Source organism: Actinia tenebrosa, unplaced genomic scaffold (assembly GCF_029948245.1).
Source record: "Actinia tenebrosa isolate PJP-AT-01 unplaced genomic scaffold, QUT_ActTen_1.0 PGA_scaffold1__47_contigs__length_23844297, whole genome shotgun sequence".
In the NCBI taxonomy this organism is placed as follows: Eukaryota; Metazoa; Cnidaria; class Anthozoa; order Actiniaria; family Actiniidae; genus Actinia; species Actinia tenebrosa.
In genome coordinates this window covers 1,203,977-1,222,284 of record NW_028292578.1, presented here as the reverse complement: position 1 = coordinate 1,222,284, position 18,308 = coordinate 1,203,977, and the positions used below count along the sequence as shown (strand labels likewise).

The window sequence follows — 18,308 nt, the reverse complement described above, 5'->3', positions numbered from 1 at the left end:
AATTTATGCTAATGTTAAGTCAAAAGCTATTAGTCTAGTCACTGGTAATGACATTTTCATTAATAATTTGAGCTGTCAATTAGGGTTACTTAGCAACCGTGAGAGGCCACGTAAGACAAAACGAAATATTTCTTAATTTTATATTAAAGTTAATTTTATGATATTTGTAATGAATTTTGATTTTTAAGAAAAATTGTGCTAAACTAAATGAGCTTGAGCAAAGAAGATTTTCGATTTTGGAATACCGGAAGTAAATAAGTAACCGGAAGTAAATTGTATTTCGTAACCATTCCCCTATGCAGAGAGTTGCAAGGAAGAAGGAAGAGACTGTCAAACATGGCGACATGAAAGTTGAGACAAATTTTAGAAAAATCTCCATTTTCTCTGTTTTTCTGTCTTCATGATGGACCTTGTAGGCTACCGTGTTGTACGAGGGCCTGACTGGAAGTGGGGAAAGCAAGATGGAGGCGAAGGTCATGTGGGTACGGTGAGAAACTTTGAGAGCAACCAAGAAGTTGTGGTTGTTTGGGATAATGGTACTGCCGCCAACTATCGATGCTCTGGTGTTTATGACTTAAGGATCTTAGACAGCAGTCCAACCGGTAAAAATATACTATTATAAATGATAGTTCTAACTAAAATGAAGACAATAATAGCCTTTGCTTTTAAATGAATTCACCAAAGATCTGAGTACAGTGTGTCGTACGCCATGTTATCTGATGGAAGCCATAAGTGAAGAATTTCTTTTATAAATTTAATAACGAGCATATGTATCCTACTTGTTGTACTTTCTAGCTTTATAAACAATTGTTCATCATGTTTAACGCTTGTATGATCAATAAACACGCAAAATAGAAACGAAAAAGAGTTTTAAAATATCGCTTTTACGAACTGACTCTATCACATTCAAAATGCTTACAGCTTGTAGGAAAATGTCACAAATGGAAATAAGTTCCTGACGACAAAAAATAAATAAACAGCCAAAATTTTCTCTACCTTTTAAACGATTTTTTGTTATGATCATATTAACTTATAGCTAGAAAATTTTGAGTTCAAAAAATTATATCTTGTGAAGTGTTTACAAATTAAAACATCTTTTGTGAGCCTAAATGAGTACGCATCTTTAGGGGTCTACTAAATGTTACTTTATTTATAAAAGCTTATAAAATTCTTAACTGCTTTAGTCTATCACATTTTTGCTTTTATACTCAAGTATAATCATTTTCTTAAATTAAAACTCTGCTGATTTTTAAGTTGTATATACTTAATCCCAAGTTAATAATGCTTTTTTTTGCCAATGACGTTTTAAAACTTACCATTAAAATTCAGATGATATTTTTTACTTTGAGCCCTTCAGCTTCAATTCCGTCGTCTAAGACGTGGATACTATTTACTAGCATGTTTTTCTGTAGTTATTTTCCATGAGTTTTTAATTATCCTACAAAATTAATAAAAGTACGTAATTATGCCTTTGATCAAAATAACAATAGGAAAACACTATCTTTGTTCCTGAAATGACAAAAGTTTTTACAGGCATGATATAAAGAGGAAGCTAAAGGTTACAATAATTCTTGAAGCATTGAAATATTTTGTACAAAGTTTGAATAAAATAGAATATTTACTTATACACATGGGGTATATAACATTAATCGACTTTTGATTATCCTTAAATATTGTCAGTGCAGAAGCAGATAGACTTATATGGGATTAAGTTTTAATTAATGTCGGAGTGAGTTTACCTAAGGCTTTCATTGATTTTGAATGATTATCAAAAACCTAGCCTTTTTTAGATTAGTTGTTCAGTCATTCTTTTCTATCTACAACGTCTTTAACTTTATGAATTGATCAGGGTTTTTTTGGTTTGAGTAAAATTACTAAGCCGATTTAGGGTTGTTTTCTTATTGTTTACTCTATCGACAGCTTCTACATGTATAAATGTAGGTAGAGCTTAGAGTATTCTGTTGAATGCCTTTTTCACAATCATTGTTTTGTCATGATATCTTATAGCAACAGGAGCTGAAATGTCAATGACATTCATTCAAATACATGTGGAGACTGTAAAACTTTACAGAACCTTATGTCTTCATATATGCTGATTAAAGACTCAAAAGTAGTATTGTGCGCATAGTCCAAGATACCTTTGTTAAAGTGATCGCATTTGTCATTGTATTTACAGGCATTAAACATGATGGGACTATGTGCGATGGATGTCGTATGCAGCCTATTTTTGGGTTAAGGTGGAAGTGCGCTGAATGTAACAATTATGACCTCTGCTCTCTATGTTACCATGGTGACAAGCATCAGCTTAGACATCGATTTTACAGAATCAGTCAACCAGGTGCAGAAAGGTAAAAACTAAATAATAACTTGATGTTCACTGTAAGTAATAATTACTCTATTTTAAAGCATTTGTCAACAAGCAGTTTTTACTTGTAAGAATTTTACCCCACAAGCAATCTCTAAACTATCCTGTTAATTTAATCTGGAAAACAAGTTTGCTCGTTGACACTTTAGCAATAGCTATAACTAGTAATAATAAGCTAAATATAGACAAATGAAAGTAAAAGTAAAAGTGGTTTCTCTGCCAATACTTACATTGTAGTTGCTTATTTGAAATTAAAACTCTCACTATTTTTGCATACAGTTTAAAAGTTAAGGGCCCTGGAATTTATATATTACTCTGGAAACCTCCTGGAAAACAATTTTGAACAATTTTTAAGGGTGGTTTCTTGTACATAGCAGTAAAAAAAGTTTTTGCCATAATTTGAAAAATATTTCCTGGTGGGAAGAATAAAATGACCATTAATTTGGAAGTAAGTACAGCAGTTGTTGTTGGTTGCGCTGCTTTGGGGTCCATGCAATGGGTCTACATGGTATGTTTAGATCATAATTTATATTTCTAGGAAGTTACTTATTTTAATCAGTTTGTAATGTGAGTATAAGCATCTTCCTATATTATACTCACAATATAAGTATTAAATTATTATTATTATTATTATATTAAATTATCATATTATTATTGTACATGTAAACAAAGATGAATAATTCTGTTTTTTTTCAGAATTCTTGTTGAAGCTAGAAGGAAGAGCAAAAAGATCACAGCACGTGGGATATACCCTGGTGCACGAGTTGTTAGAGGAGTAGACTGGCAATGGGAAGACCAGGATGGTAAGTCTTATAATATTATAATTATCATAATAGATTCTAATATAGAGTGGTCCATGAATTATCTTTTTCTTTGGAAGGTGGTCCTGGTCGACGTGGTAAAGTTACAGAACTCCAGGATTGGAGTGCCAACAGTCCTCGTAGTGCGGCATACATCATCTGGGATAATGGAGCAAAGAATCTTTATAGGGTTGGCTTTGAAGGGATGGTAAGCGTGTTCTATTTTTATTTAAAATATTTCATTAAAAAAAATTCAAATGCTTTGGAAAAATGATTCAATATTGCATATTATGACCTCTGTTCTCTATGTTGCCATGGTGACAAGCATCAGCTTAGTTGATTTTACAGGATCAGTACATACCAGTAGTAAAAATCAAACTTTATAACATTGCTAATAAGAGGTTAATAACAGTACCACAATAGCCAATGAGCTATATATTTTTATTGCAATGGCAGCATGTTTTTATTTTTTGCTGGTCAATTTTCACAGGCTTCATGACACCCCAGTTTGACGGTGGCTATTTCCCAGCTGTCTGCATTGATTGCAACAAAATAATTAATTAAAGCACTTTTCCCAGTAGGGAGAAAGATGAAATGGGATTAGGGGAGGGATATTTTATTCCCAGATTTCTATCAAATCAAGAGTGATTCAATATGTTTTTATTTTTTATACTCAGTCTGTTAGTGGTCTAATAACATGTCATTGCATTGTAGTCTGATCTGAAGGTCATTAGTGATGGCAAAGGAGGTTCATTGTACAGGGATCATCTACCATTACTTGGTAGGTATTAAAATGATGTACAAGAATACGTAAAACGATTTTTTTAATGTGAATTGTTTCATCAAACGATTTTTTCTCTGGAAAAAAATCTGAGCTCCAGGTGGGATTTGAACCTGTGACCATGTCTGAGAAAAATTTGCTTGATGAAACATAATTTACATCTTGAATAGCCATCTAAACAGCAAAACGGCTTAGTAATAGCTTCTTTGTTATTCCGTTTAGAATTCATTGATCAATGTATTTATAGCAAATTTTATTTGATGTTGATGGTCTTGATAAAAAAACAATTACAAATGACAGCGTCTAACTCAAAAACTAAGTGTTAAATTAGACACTGACATTCTAAAAAATTAACTTCTAATAACAAAAGTATGAGAAAAGAAAAATGTAATTAACCGATTAATTTGTAATTAGAAGCTTAGTATTTTAAAAATGTAAAAAAGAATGTAAATATAATATATATTGTATTGTATTGTATATTGTATTGATAAACAGTGCTGAATCACAGTCATGACGTTGTTTTCCAGCATTCTGTTTGGATGGGAAGCAATTTTACTCAAGTGATATAATGACCAATAAATAGATATCGCCAGTTCTATTATTTATGAAAACTATGTGCTTTGATATGGCTTTCATACACGAGGCTTAAAATAATGGCCAATAAGTCGCGGGTTATGATCACTGGCCAAATTAGTTTTAAACGTTACTGGCTAAGCGTTACTGGTCAAAATGACCAGCAAAGCAAATATTTGACCTGACAACTCCCAGTTCTGACCGGACATTGTCCTATGTCCTGCATACACCACGTGAAGTCTACTTTACTTGGCAGCTAAAACATTATTATGATCATTTCATCAGGTGATAACCGACCAGGAAGCCAGACTGCCGCTCAAGGCTTACAAATTGGTGACCAAGTAACTGTTGATCTTGACCTTGAGATTGTCCAGTCTCTACAGCATGGTCATGGTGGATGGACAGATGGCATGTATGAGGTTAGTTCATATTGTAACTCAGGTCTAAAAAATCATGGTTCCCCCTCAGAAAATAGCCAACCAATCACCGTTGCCACAGTTTTCCCAGTGGAATTAAAATCTTGTCCCACAAACAGCTACACAATATCTGTCTTAACAAGTAATATAAGGACTATGAGGAAATTTTACTTTATTTTCAAAGGACAGTAAACAAAAGAAACAATTTATGAGCAATTTGCCACAATCAGAATTTTAAATTCTGAGATATTCTAGCTCATTTTGTTCATCTTGTGGGACATAGCAATGGTAAATAAGCAGAGCAGAACCATGAATAATGCCTGGTGTCTAGCCAGAATTGGAACTTGTCTGGTCAAATCTATGCTTTGCCAGTCATTTGCCATTCATTATCTTTAGCCCTTCAAATTAGATGATCATGCTTTACAGCATTTTTTTTGTTTCGTTTCTGTCACTGATTTCTTCACCTTCTCGATGCTAAGTTTTTTATTTTATTTCAGACATTGACAACCGCAGGTACAGTTGTTGGTATTGATGAAGATCATGACATTGTGGTCCTTTATCCCAGTGGTAACAGGTAGGTATTCCAAAAGCTCAAAATACAGTAGGCAGTACTGATGATGATGATGGTGGTGATGATGATATCAATGGTTATGATTTTATGCAGCTGGGCCTGGTTGTACAAAGCCTGGATAGCACTGTTATCCAATAAATTTATCCACTGGAAAAGATTTATTCGTTGGATAGGGCTATCCAGGCTTCGTACAACTGGGCTCTGGTGATTAGCTGCTGCAGGTGATGATGGTGCTGCTGATGCTAATGCTGGTGATGATGATGATGATGATGGTGATGGTGGTGGTGATGTTGATGATGGTGGTTGGAATAATGATGAGGATGGTGCTGCTGCTCCTGCTGCTGATGATATTGATGGTGATGATGGTGGTGATAATGATGGCGTTGATGATGGTGATGGTTTTGATTATAATGGTGGTGGTGGTGGTGGTGCTGATGATGGTGCAGCAAATCGATAAAGGTGATTCATAATTTTGAGATCGAGAGGCAGCTGTAAGCTTACAATAATTCTAACCTCACTGTATATTTTGTGTATTTCTCATTCGTATTAATCCCGGTTATTTTTCAAAAATTTGACTCTATTGTTTTTCTAGATGGACATTCAACCCAGGTGTGTTGACCAAATCAAGTAGTTCAACCTCTACTGACAGCAGTGCTTCTTCTGTTGAGCCATTATTACAGCCATCAGTGTCAAACACGTCAACAGGATCCTCTACCAGTCCATCGCCTTTCGCTGTGGGTGATCTGGTTCAAGTCACTAATGACATGGAACGAGTCAAGGTGTGGCAAAGAGGACATGGTGAATGGGCAGAGGCAATGATCCCTGTAAGTCAATAATACACTCCTTTTGCGTGTATAATTTTGTACCTTAACTACAGACTATAGCTAACTGTTATTTGTACCTCCTGACTGCTAGCATTTCCTTTTCTAAATTGCATAACGTAAAATGGCTGTCTGGTTTTTTTTCTTACTGAGAATATCATAATTTTTACTGCCTACATGTATGAAAAACTGCATATTAAAAACTGCATATTAAAACTGCAATTTAGCACTTATGGTTGATACAGAGAACTAGTACCTAAACCTTTTATCTTCTCTCATTAATCCTATATAATTTGTAATTGTTATGGATGGTACAAATAAACATTCATTGTTGTCGTTGTTTACAGGATATTCCAAATACAGCCCAATTTGGAGGACTGAAATTCATTGTTTTTTCATTGAGTTAAACAGCTCTGAGAATTGCTGAACACAGTCTATTCTCTCAGTTCATAAATGAACACATCTCATTAAGTAGACCTAACATGTTTGTATTTCTCCACAGACTCTGGGTAAAATAGGACGAGTACAGCAGATCTACAATGACAATGACCTAAAGGTATTCTCATTTGCACAAAATTATGGCAATTTGCCAGATTTATAAATGCTATGGTGCTGAGCTACAGGCAGAATAGCCCTGCCCCCCCTCCCCCCAAACAATGTTATGCACTGACTGCAATGACAGTGTATCAGCTATGTTTGCAGTCTAGATCTCTAGGATTGAAGTAACTTTATAGTAAAAAATTGTAATTAAATCATAAGTGTATCTCTAGTTAGGAATTATGGTGACACCAAAAATTCCATGGAGGAATAGTTTGTACAATATCATTTGGTCATGTTTGCAGGTTGAGATCTGTGGAACCTCATGGACCTACAATCCCTTGTGTGCAACCAAGGTAGCATCTACTGGTGACTCTACATCCCTAGGGGAAGCTACAGGAGGTGAGGGAAATAGTGATGATGGTGGTGGAGGGATATAAATTTAATAATTAAGGGTTACTGGTGATAGCGATGAAGGTGAAAGTAGTGGCTGTGATAATTATGATGGTAATAATGAATACCTAATGCATCTACTGGTGACAGGAGGTAAGGGAAATAGTGATGATGATGGTAGAGGGATGTATTTATGAAAAGGGATACTGGTGATAGCGATAATGATGAAAGTAGTGGTTGTGATAAAAAAAATGAAATAAGATTTTTTTTTAAAATTGTCATCACTAATCACCACTGCAAAGTACAGAAGTGGGGCAGCTCAACGGAGTCGAACTGAAAGCATGAGAAATTATAATAATGATTAATGATTATAATGTAGAAATTAGATTAAAAATTCTCATTCTTCTCATCCCAGAGCGTCTGTCCGTTCTCCTCAAGAAGCTATTTGAGACGCATGTGTCAGGTGATGCGGTAGAAGAACTGGTGAAGGCTGCTGCTAATGGAGACACGTCGAGCATTGAGGAACTGATGAGCAAGACTGATGTAGATGTAAGTAGCACAGTCACATATCAACACAGCCTCAGATTGGGTGTAACATAATGGGTAGATACCCCATATGTAGCTGAAGATCAGACGTTTATGGACACCCAAAGGAACTAGAGAAAGTATCTGTATTAACAGGGTGTCTGTATTAAGCACAGTAATGTAAGGTAAATACAGTTCACTGGGACAAAACTAAGTGTGAGATAGGTGAGCGTCAGTATGAAATAGGTCTCCTTCTCATGCCCCAGCATTTGATTTTGATACTCACAAACCTACAGGGTGCATTTGCCCTGCTCACAAAGGTCTTTTCTGCCCAACCTGGCCGACCAGCCAGCCACCCAGCCCTATGGATGGAAGAAATATAACCTGTGCTCCAGGATAGGGTGCATTCCATTTTTCTTTGACTCAGTACCGTATACCATGCCATAACTTTTTCAGTGTGTGGTACATTTTCGACCTTAAATTTCCTTGCTCCAGCTTTCCTAAAAAGTACAAAATTTTTTTTTTAAATGTTGCTTTGATATTAAGTTTGGGTTCCTAACGATGCTATTTGTTGGATTCAGGCGAATGGTGTCTTTGCTGGTCATACAGCTCTCCAAGCTGCTAGTCAAAATGGACACGAAGACGTTGTTCGAGTTTTATTGCGTTACAAAGCTGATTTAGAAAAGGAGGTAAATTTCCTTGTATTTTTGCATTGTGTTGACATTTCTTACTGCCTTGCTAAGTTAAACAGGGCAGCGATCTAATAATCATTTATTAAATATTATTCATTTATTAAATATTATTCATTCATTTATTTATTTATTTATTCATTTATTTATTTATTTATTTATTTATCTATTTCGTCTTTCTAGGACAAAGATGGCGATAGAGCCATCCATCATGCAGCATTTGGTGACGAGTCTGGTGTTGTCGAGCAGTTAGTTCTTGCAGGAGCAGACATTAATGCCAGGAACAAGCGTCGCCAGTCTCCTTTACATGTGGCCGTTAATAAAGGCCATATATCTGTCGTAAAGTCACTATTAAAGCTCCATGCTCATCCTAGTTTACAGGTAATGGTCTGTAATATATAACCTTGGAGAAAAAATAATTTCTACCTAGGGGGAATGAGAGGGTACAATCTCGTACCCAGAGACTAAGTTCGTCTTGGTCAGCACCGAGAAACGAGAGGGCTAACCTGTGCTTAAGGCATGGGTATGGGTGGCGTAGCGGTGAAAATGCTCGCCTCTCACGGACCCGGGTTCGTTTGCCGAACTTTTTGTCATACGTATGTGAATAGAGTTTCTAGTAGGTTCACTCCAGTGCTTCGAGTCTAGCCTGCGTGCAGCCGGACTTTTTGTCTTACGTATGTGAATAGAGTTTCTAGTAGGTTCACTCCAGTGCTTCTATAGTCTAGCCTGCGTGCAGCCGGAATTTTTTCTCGTATAGTCGGACTTAACAGTTACGTTCGGCTGCACGCAGGCTATTATAGTCCAGAGCTGGACCCACTTTTATCGATGCGCGCGCGGCAGAGACGAACCGAGTAGTGATAAATTTTCTCAGTTGTCTTTGTATTTCGTGCGCGAGCGGCATTTTACAAGTGGATCCAGTTCTGGACTAGTGGTTTGAGAGTTTTTCTTTGGGTTCTCTGGTTTTCCTCCCTCCGCAAAAAAAAGCAACTTTGAAATTCCAAATCGATCATGGAAAAAGGGTCACAGGTTGGTTAGAGCTACATTCATAAAACGAGGACGATTCACGCTCTGATTGGTTCTACGAATAATGTCAAATACTTCACCGTGACCGTACAATAGAGGTTTTGCACCATCAATAGAGGTTTTGCACCATCACGTGATGGCAGCCATGTTAGATGGCAGGAACAATACAATCGTTTTACACGAGAAAGAATTCAATTCCCAAGAGCAAAGGGACTCTATTGTTCTGCCATCTAACCACAGGCAGCCCAAGCTGTACTATGTGCATGGACATGTGATGATGCAAAACCTCTATATGCCATTTCTCACTCGATATACGATCTATGCCGCAGGACTCTGAGGGTGACACGCCGTTACACGACGCCATCTCCAAGAAGAGAGATGATATGGTTACTATGCTACTAGAATCGAGTGCAGACGTTTCCATTGCTAATAATAATGGTTTTAATTCTCTTCACCATGCTGCGCTACGGGGAAATCCAAGGTATATTTTGTTGGCTTAATTTTTCATATATGGTGCAAGATAAATAAACTCTTGAAACTCTGGCTTAATGTAGGAATCCCGTTATAATAAAGCACTTGTCAGGGTTCGTGGAATTTCAAAGTGTTTGTATATTTCAAGTTATGCATTCTTTACTTAACCGTCGGAATTCGTAAATATTGGTACACTAAAATGAGGCCAAACTAGAGTGGGCTCGCGGATTATTGAACCTACCCCCCCCCCCCCCCCCCCCCCCAAATCCGCCCATTCTTGTAAGGTCAGCTATTGTTAACTTGGGTTGCGTCCATGTGCACCATATTTTCGTTAGAATACAAATGACGTATGTATAAACAGAGGCAAACAAAACCATTTCAATTGAACTGATCGGCGCAAATCCAGTTGATATTTTGTTTTGTTATCTTAGCGCGATGCGAATACTGTTGGACAAGCTTCCTCGTCCTTGGATTGTCAACGAAAAGAAAGACGATGGTTATACAGCTTTACACCTGTCGTCACTCAACAACCACGTGGAAGTTGCTGAACTACTTGTCAAACAGGTTTGGCCACAATATGGATTGCGTATATTTAACAATATTTAACAAAACTGACATCAGTTTTTTATGTATCTGTCCTCTTAATGACGATAAGTTGCGTCTTCACAGGGTCAAAATAGTTTGGATCCACGAGGCGTATTACAATGACAAAAACGATAAAAACGTATCGTTTTTAGTGTCAAAGAGCGTGCGCCTGTTGACGTCAACTTATTTGTCTGTCCTCTTATTGTTGATAAAAAAATAGCCAATCAGTACGCAAGAAATTTGTAAAAATGTAAAAAGAGGATTTGCACCGTTACGGGATGCATGGTAGCCATGACAGAAGGAAGGAACAATTAAATCTGGTCTAAGCTGGTTGGCATGAGAGAATTCAGTTTACTAGGGAAAAAAGACTATAATTGTACCTCCTGCATGGCTGCCATGACGTGACGGTGCAAAGCCTTCAATTGTTAATTTTTACTCTTCGCCCTTCAGTTCAGATTTTTTGTTTGAGTCGTATTCATGTGTCTTCTCATGCGCAATTATAGGGTAAGGCTAACAAGGACGTACAGAATGGCAATCTACAAACACCTCTGCATTTAGCTGTGGAAAGACAACATACTCAAGTAGTTAGAGTAAGTAGAAATCAGATTCCGATAAAAATAGATACTTTTACAAATACGATACTATGAAAAGAAGCGACGCAAGCGCAAGAGAACGAAAGATTTTGTTTTTCTTGCGTTGGCTTACGCTTATGCTTATGCTTTAGCGTCGGTTAGCATCACTAGTAAGAACCAGGCTTACAGTCTCGTGTCCCTGGATACCAATCTAGGATGTGACGCAAGTAGACGCAACTCCATGTTCTCTCTATGAAAAGTGACGCAGACGCAAGGGAACGAAAGATTTTGTTTTTCTAGCGTTGGCTTGCGTTTGTGCTTGCGTCGTTAGCGTCGCTAATAAGAACCAGGCTTTAAGGTGTACATTGTTTTTTACAGCTGCTTGTACGCGAGGGGTGTAAACTTGATATCCAAGACAAAGATGGAGATACTCCTCTTCACGAAGCATTGAGGCACCATACATTATCGCAGCTACGACAGCTACAGGACATGCAAGATGTCGGCAAGGTAATTTCTTGAAAGGTCTTTTCTCTCTCTTTTTTATTTTTATTTTTTTAGCAGTAGATAATTGTTGACTTCTCAGGGGGTTGATATATTGATATGTCGTGTTACGTGCCATTGCAACGTTGGGCACCATTGCTGGATTTCATTCAGCTGGTAAAAGTCTTTGGAAGTCATTATCTTCCCCAAATGGTACGTCAAAAGTGACCGCCAAGTTCTGTCAGCCAGGGCCCGGTTGCACGAAGGGTGGAGCACTATCCGACTGATAAATCTTTGATCCAGTTGATAAATTTATTGGATACCAGCATCCACTAATCCACTGGACAAGGATTTATCTGTCAGATATCCGTATTCACCCTTCGTACAACCGGGCCCAGAAATGAGCACAGGAAGTGAAACCAATCTAGTTTTGAAAAGTAGCCTTTAAGGTGTGGTGGGTGCCAAAATCCCAACTCTTGCAAAGCTATGCTTAAAATGAAAGAAATTTGCTGGGCTTTTAACAGTCTACTAATACTGATCTGCTGGTTTATTATTTCTTGTCTTCAGTTATTAATGGGGTTAGGTACCCAGGGAACAGACAAGAAGAGTAGCGCATCAATAGCACTGTTTCTCGCTGCTAATGGCGCCGACTTGACTATGAAAAACAGCAAAGGACAGACACCTCTGGACTTGTGCCCAGACCCCAATCTTTGTAAAGCACTTGCTAAATGCCGCAAGGATAAGGGGTTAGTACCTTCATCAATCAATCTTTGAAATATTTTTGTTTCTTCTACCTTGAGTTTTATTTCGAAAATCACAAGCTTTCGGATTGTTAACCCATCGTCATGGGGAATGTCAAGCTACGCAATAAAATATCAACCAACTCTGTCATTCCCTATAGTATTATTTCTTTGTTTAACAAATGCGCATCAGAATACATGAATATGGATAGTACAACTCAAGCAAAAAACATTATTCTCAAGAGAATGGCACGTGGTCTGAAATAGGAAAACAAAACGCCCAAGGCAAAAAGACCGTTTCTGAAATTTTAAGCACTGTTCGTTTTGTTCATTTGTCACCTGTGTTACGCTATTCCCGAGGGAGCCCAAGGCTTATCTCGTCCACCTTAAAAATCTTGCATCGTATTCTATAGTTATTTCAAGTTCTGCTAAAATTGTGTTTCATTAGGATCGCCAAGAACCAATTAAACATATCTCAAACAGAAATCAACGAAGAAGCGTTACAAGAATGCGTGGTTTGTTCGGACAACAAGAGAGACACGCTGTTTGGACCGTGTTTCCACGTGACTACTTGCTCACTGTGCTCTCCTCGGGTAAAGAAATGTCTGATGTGTAAAGAACCGGTGCAATCAAGGACCAAGGTAACTAGGGGCTTATCCAATCTCGTACCCAGAGCCCCCGTTCCTCTTGGTCAGCCCGAGAAACGATTCTCGGTGCTGACCAAGAGGAACGTGGGCTCTGGGTACGATATTGGGGGCTTGCCTCTTTATATGTTTGGATTACTTATGCATACATATTACTCTCCGCTAGCTGTAGTCATCGCCATCATCATCATCACCACTGAATCATCGTCATCATCACCATCAAAACTCATTATTGTCAACATCATCATTCATTTGGAATTAAAAAATACGCCTTATCTACGTTAGATTTTTGGGGATTATTACCCAGCTTTCGGCCATGTTGGCGTCTAGGTTCGTCAAGTGTTCGTTACAAATATTTGCACCAATCGAGTTGTCAAGTTGTGACGTATTTCCGGGTCCAGCTGCTCATAAATAGCGCTAAAATAAATTGAGAAATTTTGTCATCGATATAACTTCCATCTGAAACAATTAGAACTTTGGAGCACGAATCCTGTCACGAAAAAAAGTTGTTGTTTTGGACCCGGAAGTCTTTTTTTTTTTTCTTTCATATTAGTGACGTCACACATAAAAGCTCTATGAATTCGTTGCCATTAATTTAACAAAATAAATATCCTCGTTGTTGCTAATACAGATCGAAGAGTGTATGGTTTGTTCAGAGAGGAAGGCCAATCTTTTATTCAAACCTTGTGGACATATATCTGCATGTGAAGGTAGGACCTCATTATCATCCCCCATTATACCCGCCATCATTACCCATAATAACCATACAAGGCTCGTACTTTACCTATTACGCATGTTCTTATATGTTTTCCGAGCCCATCCCACACGGCTTACTGCCTCACCTCTCATGTACTACTTTTTGTGGGATTCTACCAGCTCACTAGATACACCGTGCTGACGAGGCCCAATACAGCCCGAAACAGCTGTCCACGGTTTCTAGTTGAGCTGGCTCAATATACGCGACTTGAAGTTGTGAAAGGCCCATTGGCCCTCTTCTTCAGTCGTTTCATACAAGGCTCGTGATTTACCTAGTACGCATGTTCTTACATAATATCCATTATCCATGTGGTTAAAGATACGATTTCTGTTTGATATTTTTTGGGGTTGGTCCCCCATAGAAAGCAGAATTTCGGCTGTGCGTATCCACCGATCTCAAAATCATTCCAGATCATCAAGATTATGTTAACATCTTCTCAATAGAACTTTTTCTGATTTCGATAAAAGGAAACATTGTGAGCTAGCCTGTGTACAAACAACACCATACAAGGCATCAGATGTTCGTACCGATGCTAAAACACAATGCACCATGTTCGCTATATCAGAAAAGGTCTGTCGTTATTACTGCTCCAAGGATGGATCCAAGGGAGTTGAATCTGTTGACTAGCCATCCCCCCTTTGGAGTTGGAAAATAAGAATAAAGGACGCTATGTGAAGCCTTTCTAGGTAAAAGTGCCCCCTCTTGAAATCGTTCTGAATTGCCCCCCCCCCCCCCCCCCCCCCCACCCCCCGAAATCGTTCTAAATCCGTCACTGTTGTCATCAACATTGTTTTCATCATTGCTGCATGATCCTATACCTCAAGTTTAATGGTTGATAATCTTGATTCTCAGTCTGCGGTTCTCTGATGAAAAAGTGTATTCAGTGCCGTGAAGACATCGAGGAGATGGTACCGTTTATCGTCTGCTGTGGAGGAAAAGGTGAGGTCTCTTTGCACGACAAGGTATATGACAGCGGAAGGTCTTTATAGAATAAGCATCAGAGTATTCTCTTTCTATGGGAGGGAGCGTTGCGTGACGACACTAATAGCGGCTGCGTAGGAGACTGCAACACAGGTAGCCCACACGCTTGAAAAACTCACTCACTACCGTGTGGCTTGACGACCTACATTAAAATGCACTAGTCTCAGAGCTTGTTTCATATCCCCATAAAGTCAATTCCTGGTTTACCGATAGATGTAAATGCAAATTCATAACTACTTTTCCTCTGGTAGCTCCTTCACCGTTGTCCGAAAAAGCGTCCAACAAACAAGAGATCAGCACGCAAGATCTGACACAGTTACAGCAGCAGCTGCAAGATATGAAAGAACAGGTGAGCGCAACACTCTTAAATCGATCCCACACAATTTCCAAAAGCTATTCATGAGAAAAGAGGCTTTGCAACATCACGTGATGGCAGCCATGACAGGAGAAACAACAATAGAATCTTTTCCTCTGGGAAACTGAATCATTGCTCAGATTAGACCAGATTCAATTGTTCATGCGTCCTGTCATGGCCGCCATCACGTGGTGGCGCAAACGCTCTATACTCTGTTACATTACGCAATGTTCCTCGAAATTTGCTTCGCAATTTTGCTACGAGAACTTGTTCAAGAAATCATCTATCGTAGCATTGGGACTCATTCTCGCAATTTTATAGCGTGAACAACTTTGTAGTCGTTGCTAGAATTAACTTCGTGAGTTGAAAGCTCGTTATTAGTGAATAGAAGTTGGGATAATTTTGAATTTAGAATATGGATTTTTGACAACCATTACTGTTCTCGTTAGCAACTATCCCCTACAGAACCCTTGCAGCACGTCGGAATGCAGCTCAATTTGGAGGAAATAGGTTTCCAATTCTCAGGAGATTTTCAAGAAATTCTTCCTTTTTTGTCCCCCAAATTGAGCTGCTTTGACGTCACATGCAAAGGGTCTATAAGAGTAGGGTGGTTGCGTAGCCCTTGCAATCAGAAACCGGAAGAGGATGCAATATTTGAGGAAGGTCTCAATATTGTAATGTTTTTCTATTCCCAGACCATGTGTCCAGTATGCATGGACAGACGAAAGAACCTGATATTCCTGTGTGGACACGGCACGTGCCAGCTGTGTGGAGACAGGATGCAAGAATGTCCAATGTGTAGAAAACCGGTGGAAAGACGGATTCTACTCTTTTAACCGGCCAAGAAATGTCCAACATTTATAGAGAATTATTATTCAGAGATCCCAGTCAAATGACAAACACATGGTGACGGAAGTCCATAAATAGTCTAGTTATGAACTTCTGATGGCGGCCATGTTGGAGGCTAATGAGAAATATTTTGTTTGAATACCACCAACATTATTATTATTCAGAGATAGTTCGAGTCACATGATAAACAAATGGTGGCAGAAGTCCATAACTAGTCTAGTTATGAACTTCTGATGGCGGCCATGTTGGAGGCTAATGAGAAGAATATTTTGTTAAAATACCACCAATATGATAGTCTTATTAAACTAGGCTACCGTATAGACCCCTTGCAGGGGTATGCAGCTCAATTTGGATGACATAATGATGGTTTCCAATTCTCATGAGATTGAAATTCTTTTGTTTTGTCCTCCAAATTAAGCTGCTTTGACGTCACATGCAAGGGGTCTATTGATATTTTTTACTACATCTTTGCTTGATGGAGAATGACCGGTTTATCACAGGTAACCCGGTAATAATCTTATAACAGCTGCCATTAATATTGAAAATCCTTATTCCGCATTAGCGTGACCGTAACGTGACCACAGCGTGACCAATGTCAGTTCTACTGTGTGTTTACCGTGATGGTATTGTTGTTTTGTGTTGTTAACATGATTCTCTTGTGTCATTACTGTCGTTAACTCATAGCTAGCTTGACCATCATGGGCTCGTACCTTGACTGTAGGCAATAGCGTGACATCAACGTAACCAATGCCACTAGTCGCTACCGTGTACGTTCTTACTGTGACAATAATGTGTTTTTGTTAGTGATTTGATTGAGGCATATCGTTACGAAACCGTGGGATCGCGTGACAGTTGTTCGTTACAGTACCGTATCGTACCATGTGCGGTATCAGCTGATAAGCCACCTTATCTGTAGCATAAGCTATGTGGGATATGTTTATTTGACAAACAAAAATATATGTAAATAAGCACTTTAAACACATTCAAATACAAAACACAGCATTTGATTATAGCTCCGTAGTGTGCTGTCACTGTTTACCAATTTCGAAATTGAGAAGAGGGTTAGCCTGCTAGCAGAGGATTTTTCCTGCCCTCCATTTTGGTACCAGCCTGTCATTCAGCCCTACGTTACGGAGGAGAAGGAAAAACAGCCTCTACTCGCAGGGTAGGGGGGAGGGGAGGGTAAGAGAGAGAGGAAACTAAGTTGGTATTCCAGAAATATAAATCGAAATTGTTTTCCGTGCCTACTTGGGGGGTTCTAAGTCAGTATTCCAGAACCATAAATCAATGAATGTTGTTTCCCGTGTCTACCTGGGGGAGCTCAATGTTTTTTGATATCAAGTACGTCGGCCCCCAGTGAACGGAGTTCTCTTCAGATACAAACACAGACACGACAAACCAATTCCATAACATTATACATTATCATTAAAGTTAACTTGTCGAAATTATAAATTAATAGAAACTTAGAAAGATTCTAGTTTTGAAAAAGACTTCTTACTGGGAAGATAGGAATAGGGTGGGGAAAATCGAATCTTGAAATACTGAAATTAGTTTTACTGATATCAATAATAATTTGTTTCTTGTACTTGGACATTCCATTACGTTCGATTGAAATCAAATGCTATGGAATTCATAATTTTTTCAGCATTCGATTTCGTTCGATTGCCGAATGCAATCGAATCCATTCATACGATTGAATTCGATTTCCAAATCATTCGACTAATTACGCAGGGAATATTTGCGTGTGGTTAGATAGTAAATGTTTAATATTGAACCGCGCGCATAAATCTTATGTCATATTTAGCGGTTGCACCATGAATGTGAATATATTATTTCTATCCACACCCGGAGTAGGTAATTCCCCTGAGATGAATCGAGAGTGACTGAGGACTTCAGAGATATGGGTTCGATAAGTTACGAAATAAAAATATTTGAGAGGAAATGGGTCAAGAGGTTTGTTGGATGTCCCCTCGAAAGACTTCGACAGTCTTGAGTAAACTCGGTTGACCAAAGTTTGGCCTTGTCGCCCGGGTTATTCCTGATCTACTCCTATCCTCCTTTGCAGCTTTTTTCATTGTTTTTACCTCATTTTTTCTAAAACCAAAAAACCTCCTGTCCACTATCGAACTAGGCTCGGACTTTCCCTCATTTGCAACGTCCTTGAACTAGATGTAATCCAATTTTTGAAGTTCGTTTTGTAAGTTTTCGGCCCTTTTTTTATTTGATAAGCAACTTTTCTTTATTAGTCTACTTCGGTATATTTTTGCCTTCAGCAGCCCTCTCCCCCTGAAGTGATGGTTGACGATCTGTCATCGCGGTTCATCGGTTCATTTGACTCCTCCTCCATAGCTCTCCATTCATTCAGCTACGGTTAGTTGGT

At 38.5% G+C, this 18,308-nt stretch overlaps 1 protein-coding gene across 1 annotated transcript; it reads left to right on the top strand.

Moving 5' to 3' along the window:
* The first annotated feature begins 307 nt into the window (after positions 1–307).
* Positions 308–16,940, top strand: LOC116296111 (E3 ubiquitin-protein ligase MIB1). Its single transcript, XM_031704069.2, has 23 exons — positions 308–602; positions 2,177–2,348; positions 3,062–3,168; positions 3,246–3,373; positions 3,880–3,946; positions 4,805–4,938; positions 5,433–5,509; positions 6,099–6,330; positions 6,830–6,883; positions 7,170–7,266; positions 7,673–7,806; positions 8,364–8,471; positions 8,655–8,852; positions 9,824–9,975; positions 10,397–10,529; positions 11,054–11,140; positions 11,501–11,629; positions 12,170–12,348; positions 12,791–12,983; positions 13,618–13,696; positions 14,596–14,682; positions 14,976–15,073; positions 15,775–16,940. The coding sequence occupies exons 1-23, from the start codon at positions 401–403 to the stop codon at positions 15,913–15,915; spliced, it is 2,988 nt and encodes a 995-aa protein (XP_031559929.2). The 5' UTR covers positions 308–400; the 3' UTR covers positions 15,916–16,940.
* The last annotated feature ends 1,368 nt before the right edge of the window (positions 16,941–18,308 follow it).

Bases quoted from the DNA above. Each gene is read 5' to 3' on its own strand.
- LOC116296111 (XM_031704069.2), top strand. From the start codon at position 401: ATGATGGACCTTGTAGGCTACCGTGTTGTACGAGGGCCTGACTGGAAG. The intron at 7,267-7,672 runs GTGAGGGAAATA...TTCTCATCCCAG, and splicing joins CCTAGGGGAAGCTACAGGAG to AGCGTCTGTCCGTTCTCCTC. The intron at 14,683-14,975 runs GTGAGGTCTCTT...TTCCTCTGGTAG, and splicing joins CGTCTGCTGTGGAGGAAAAG to CTCCTTCACCGTTGTCCGAA.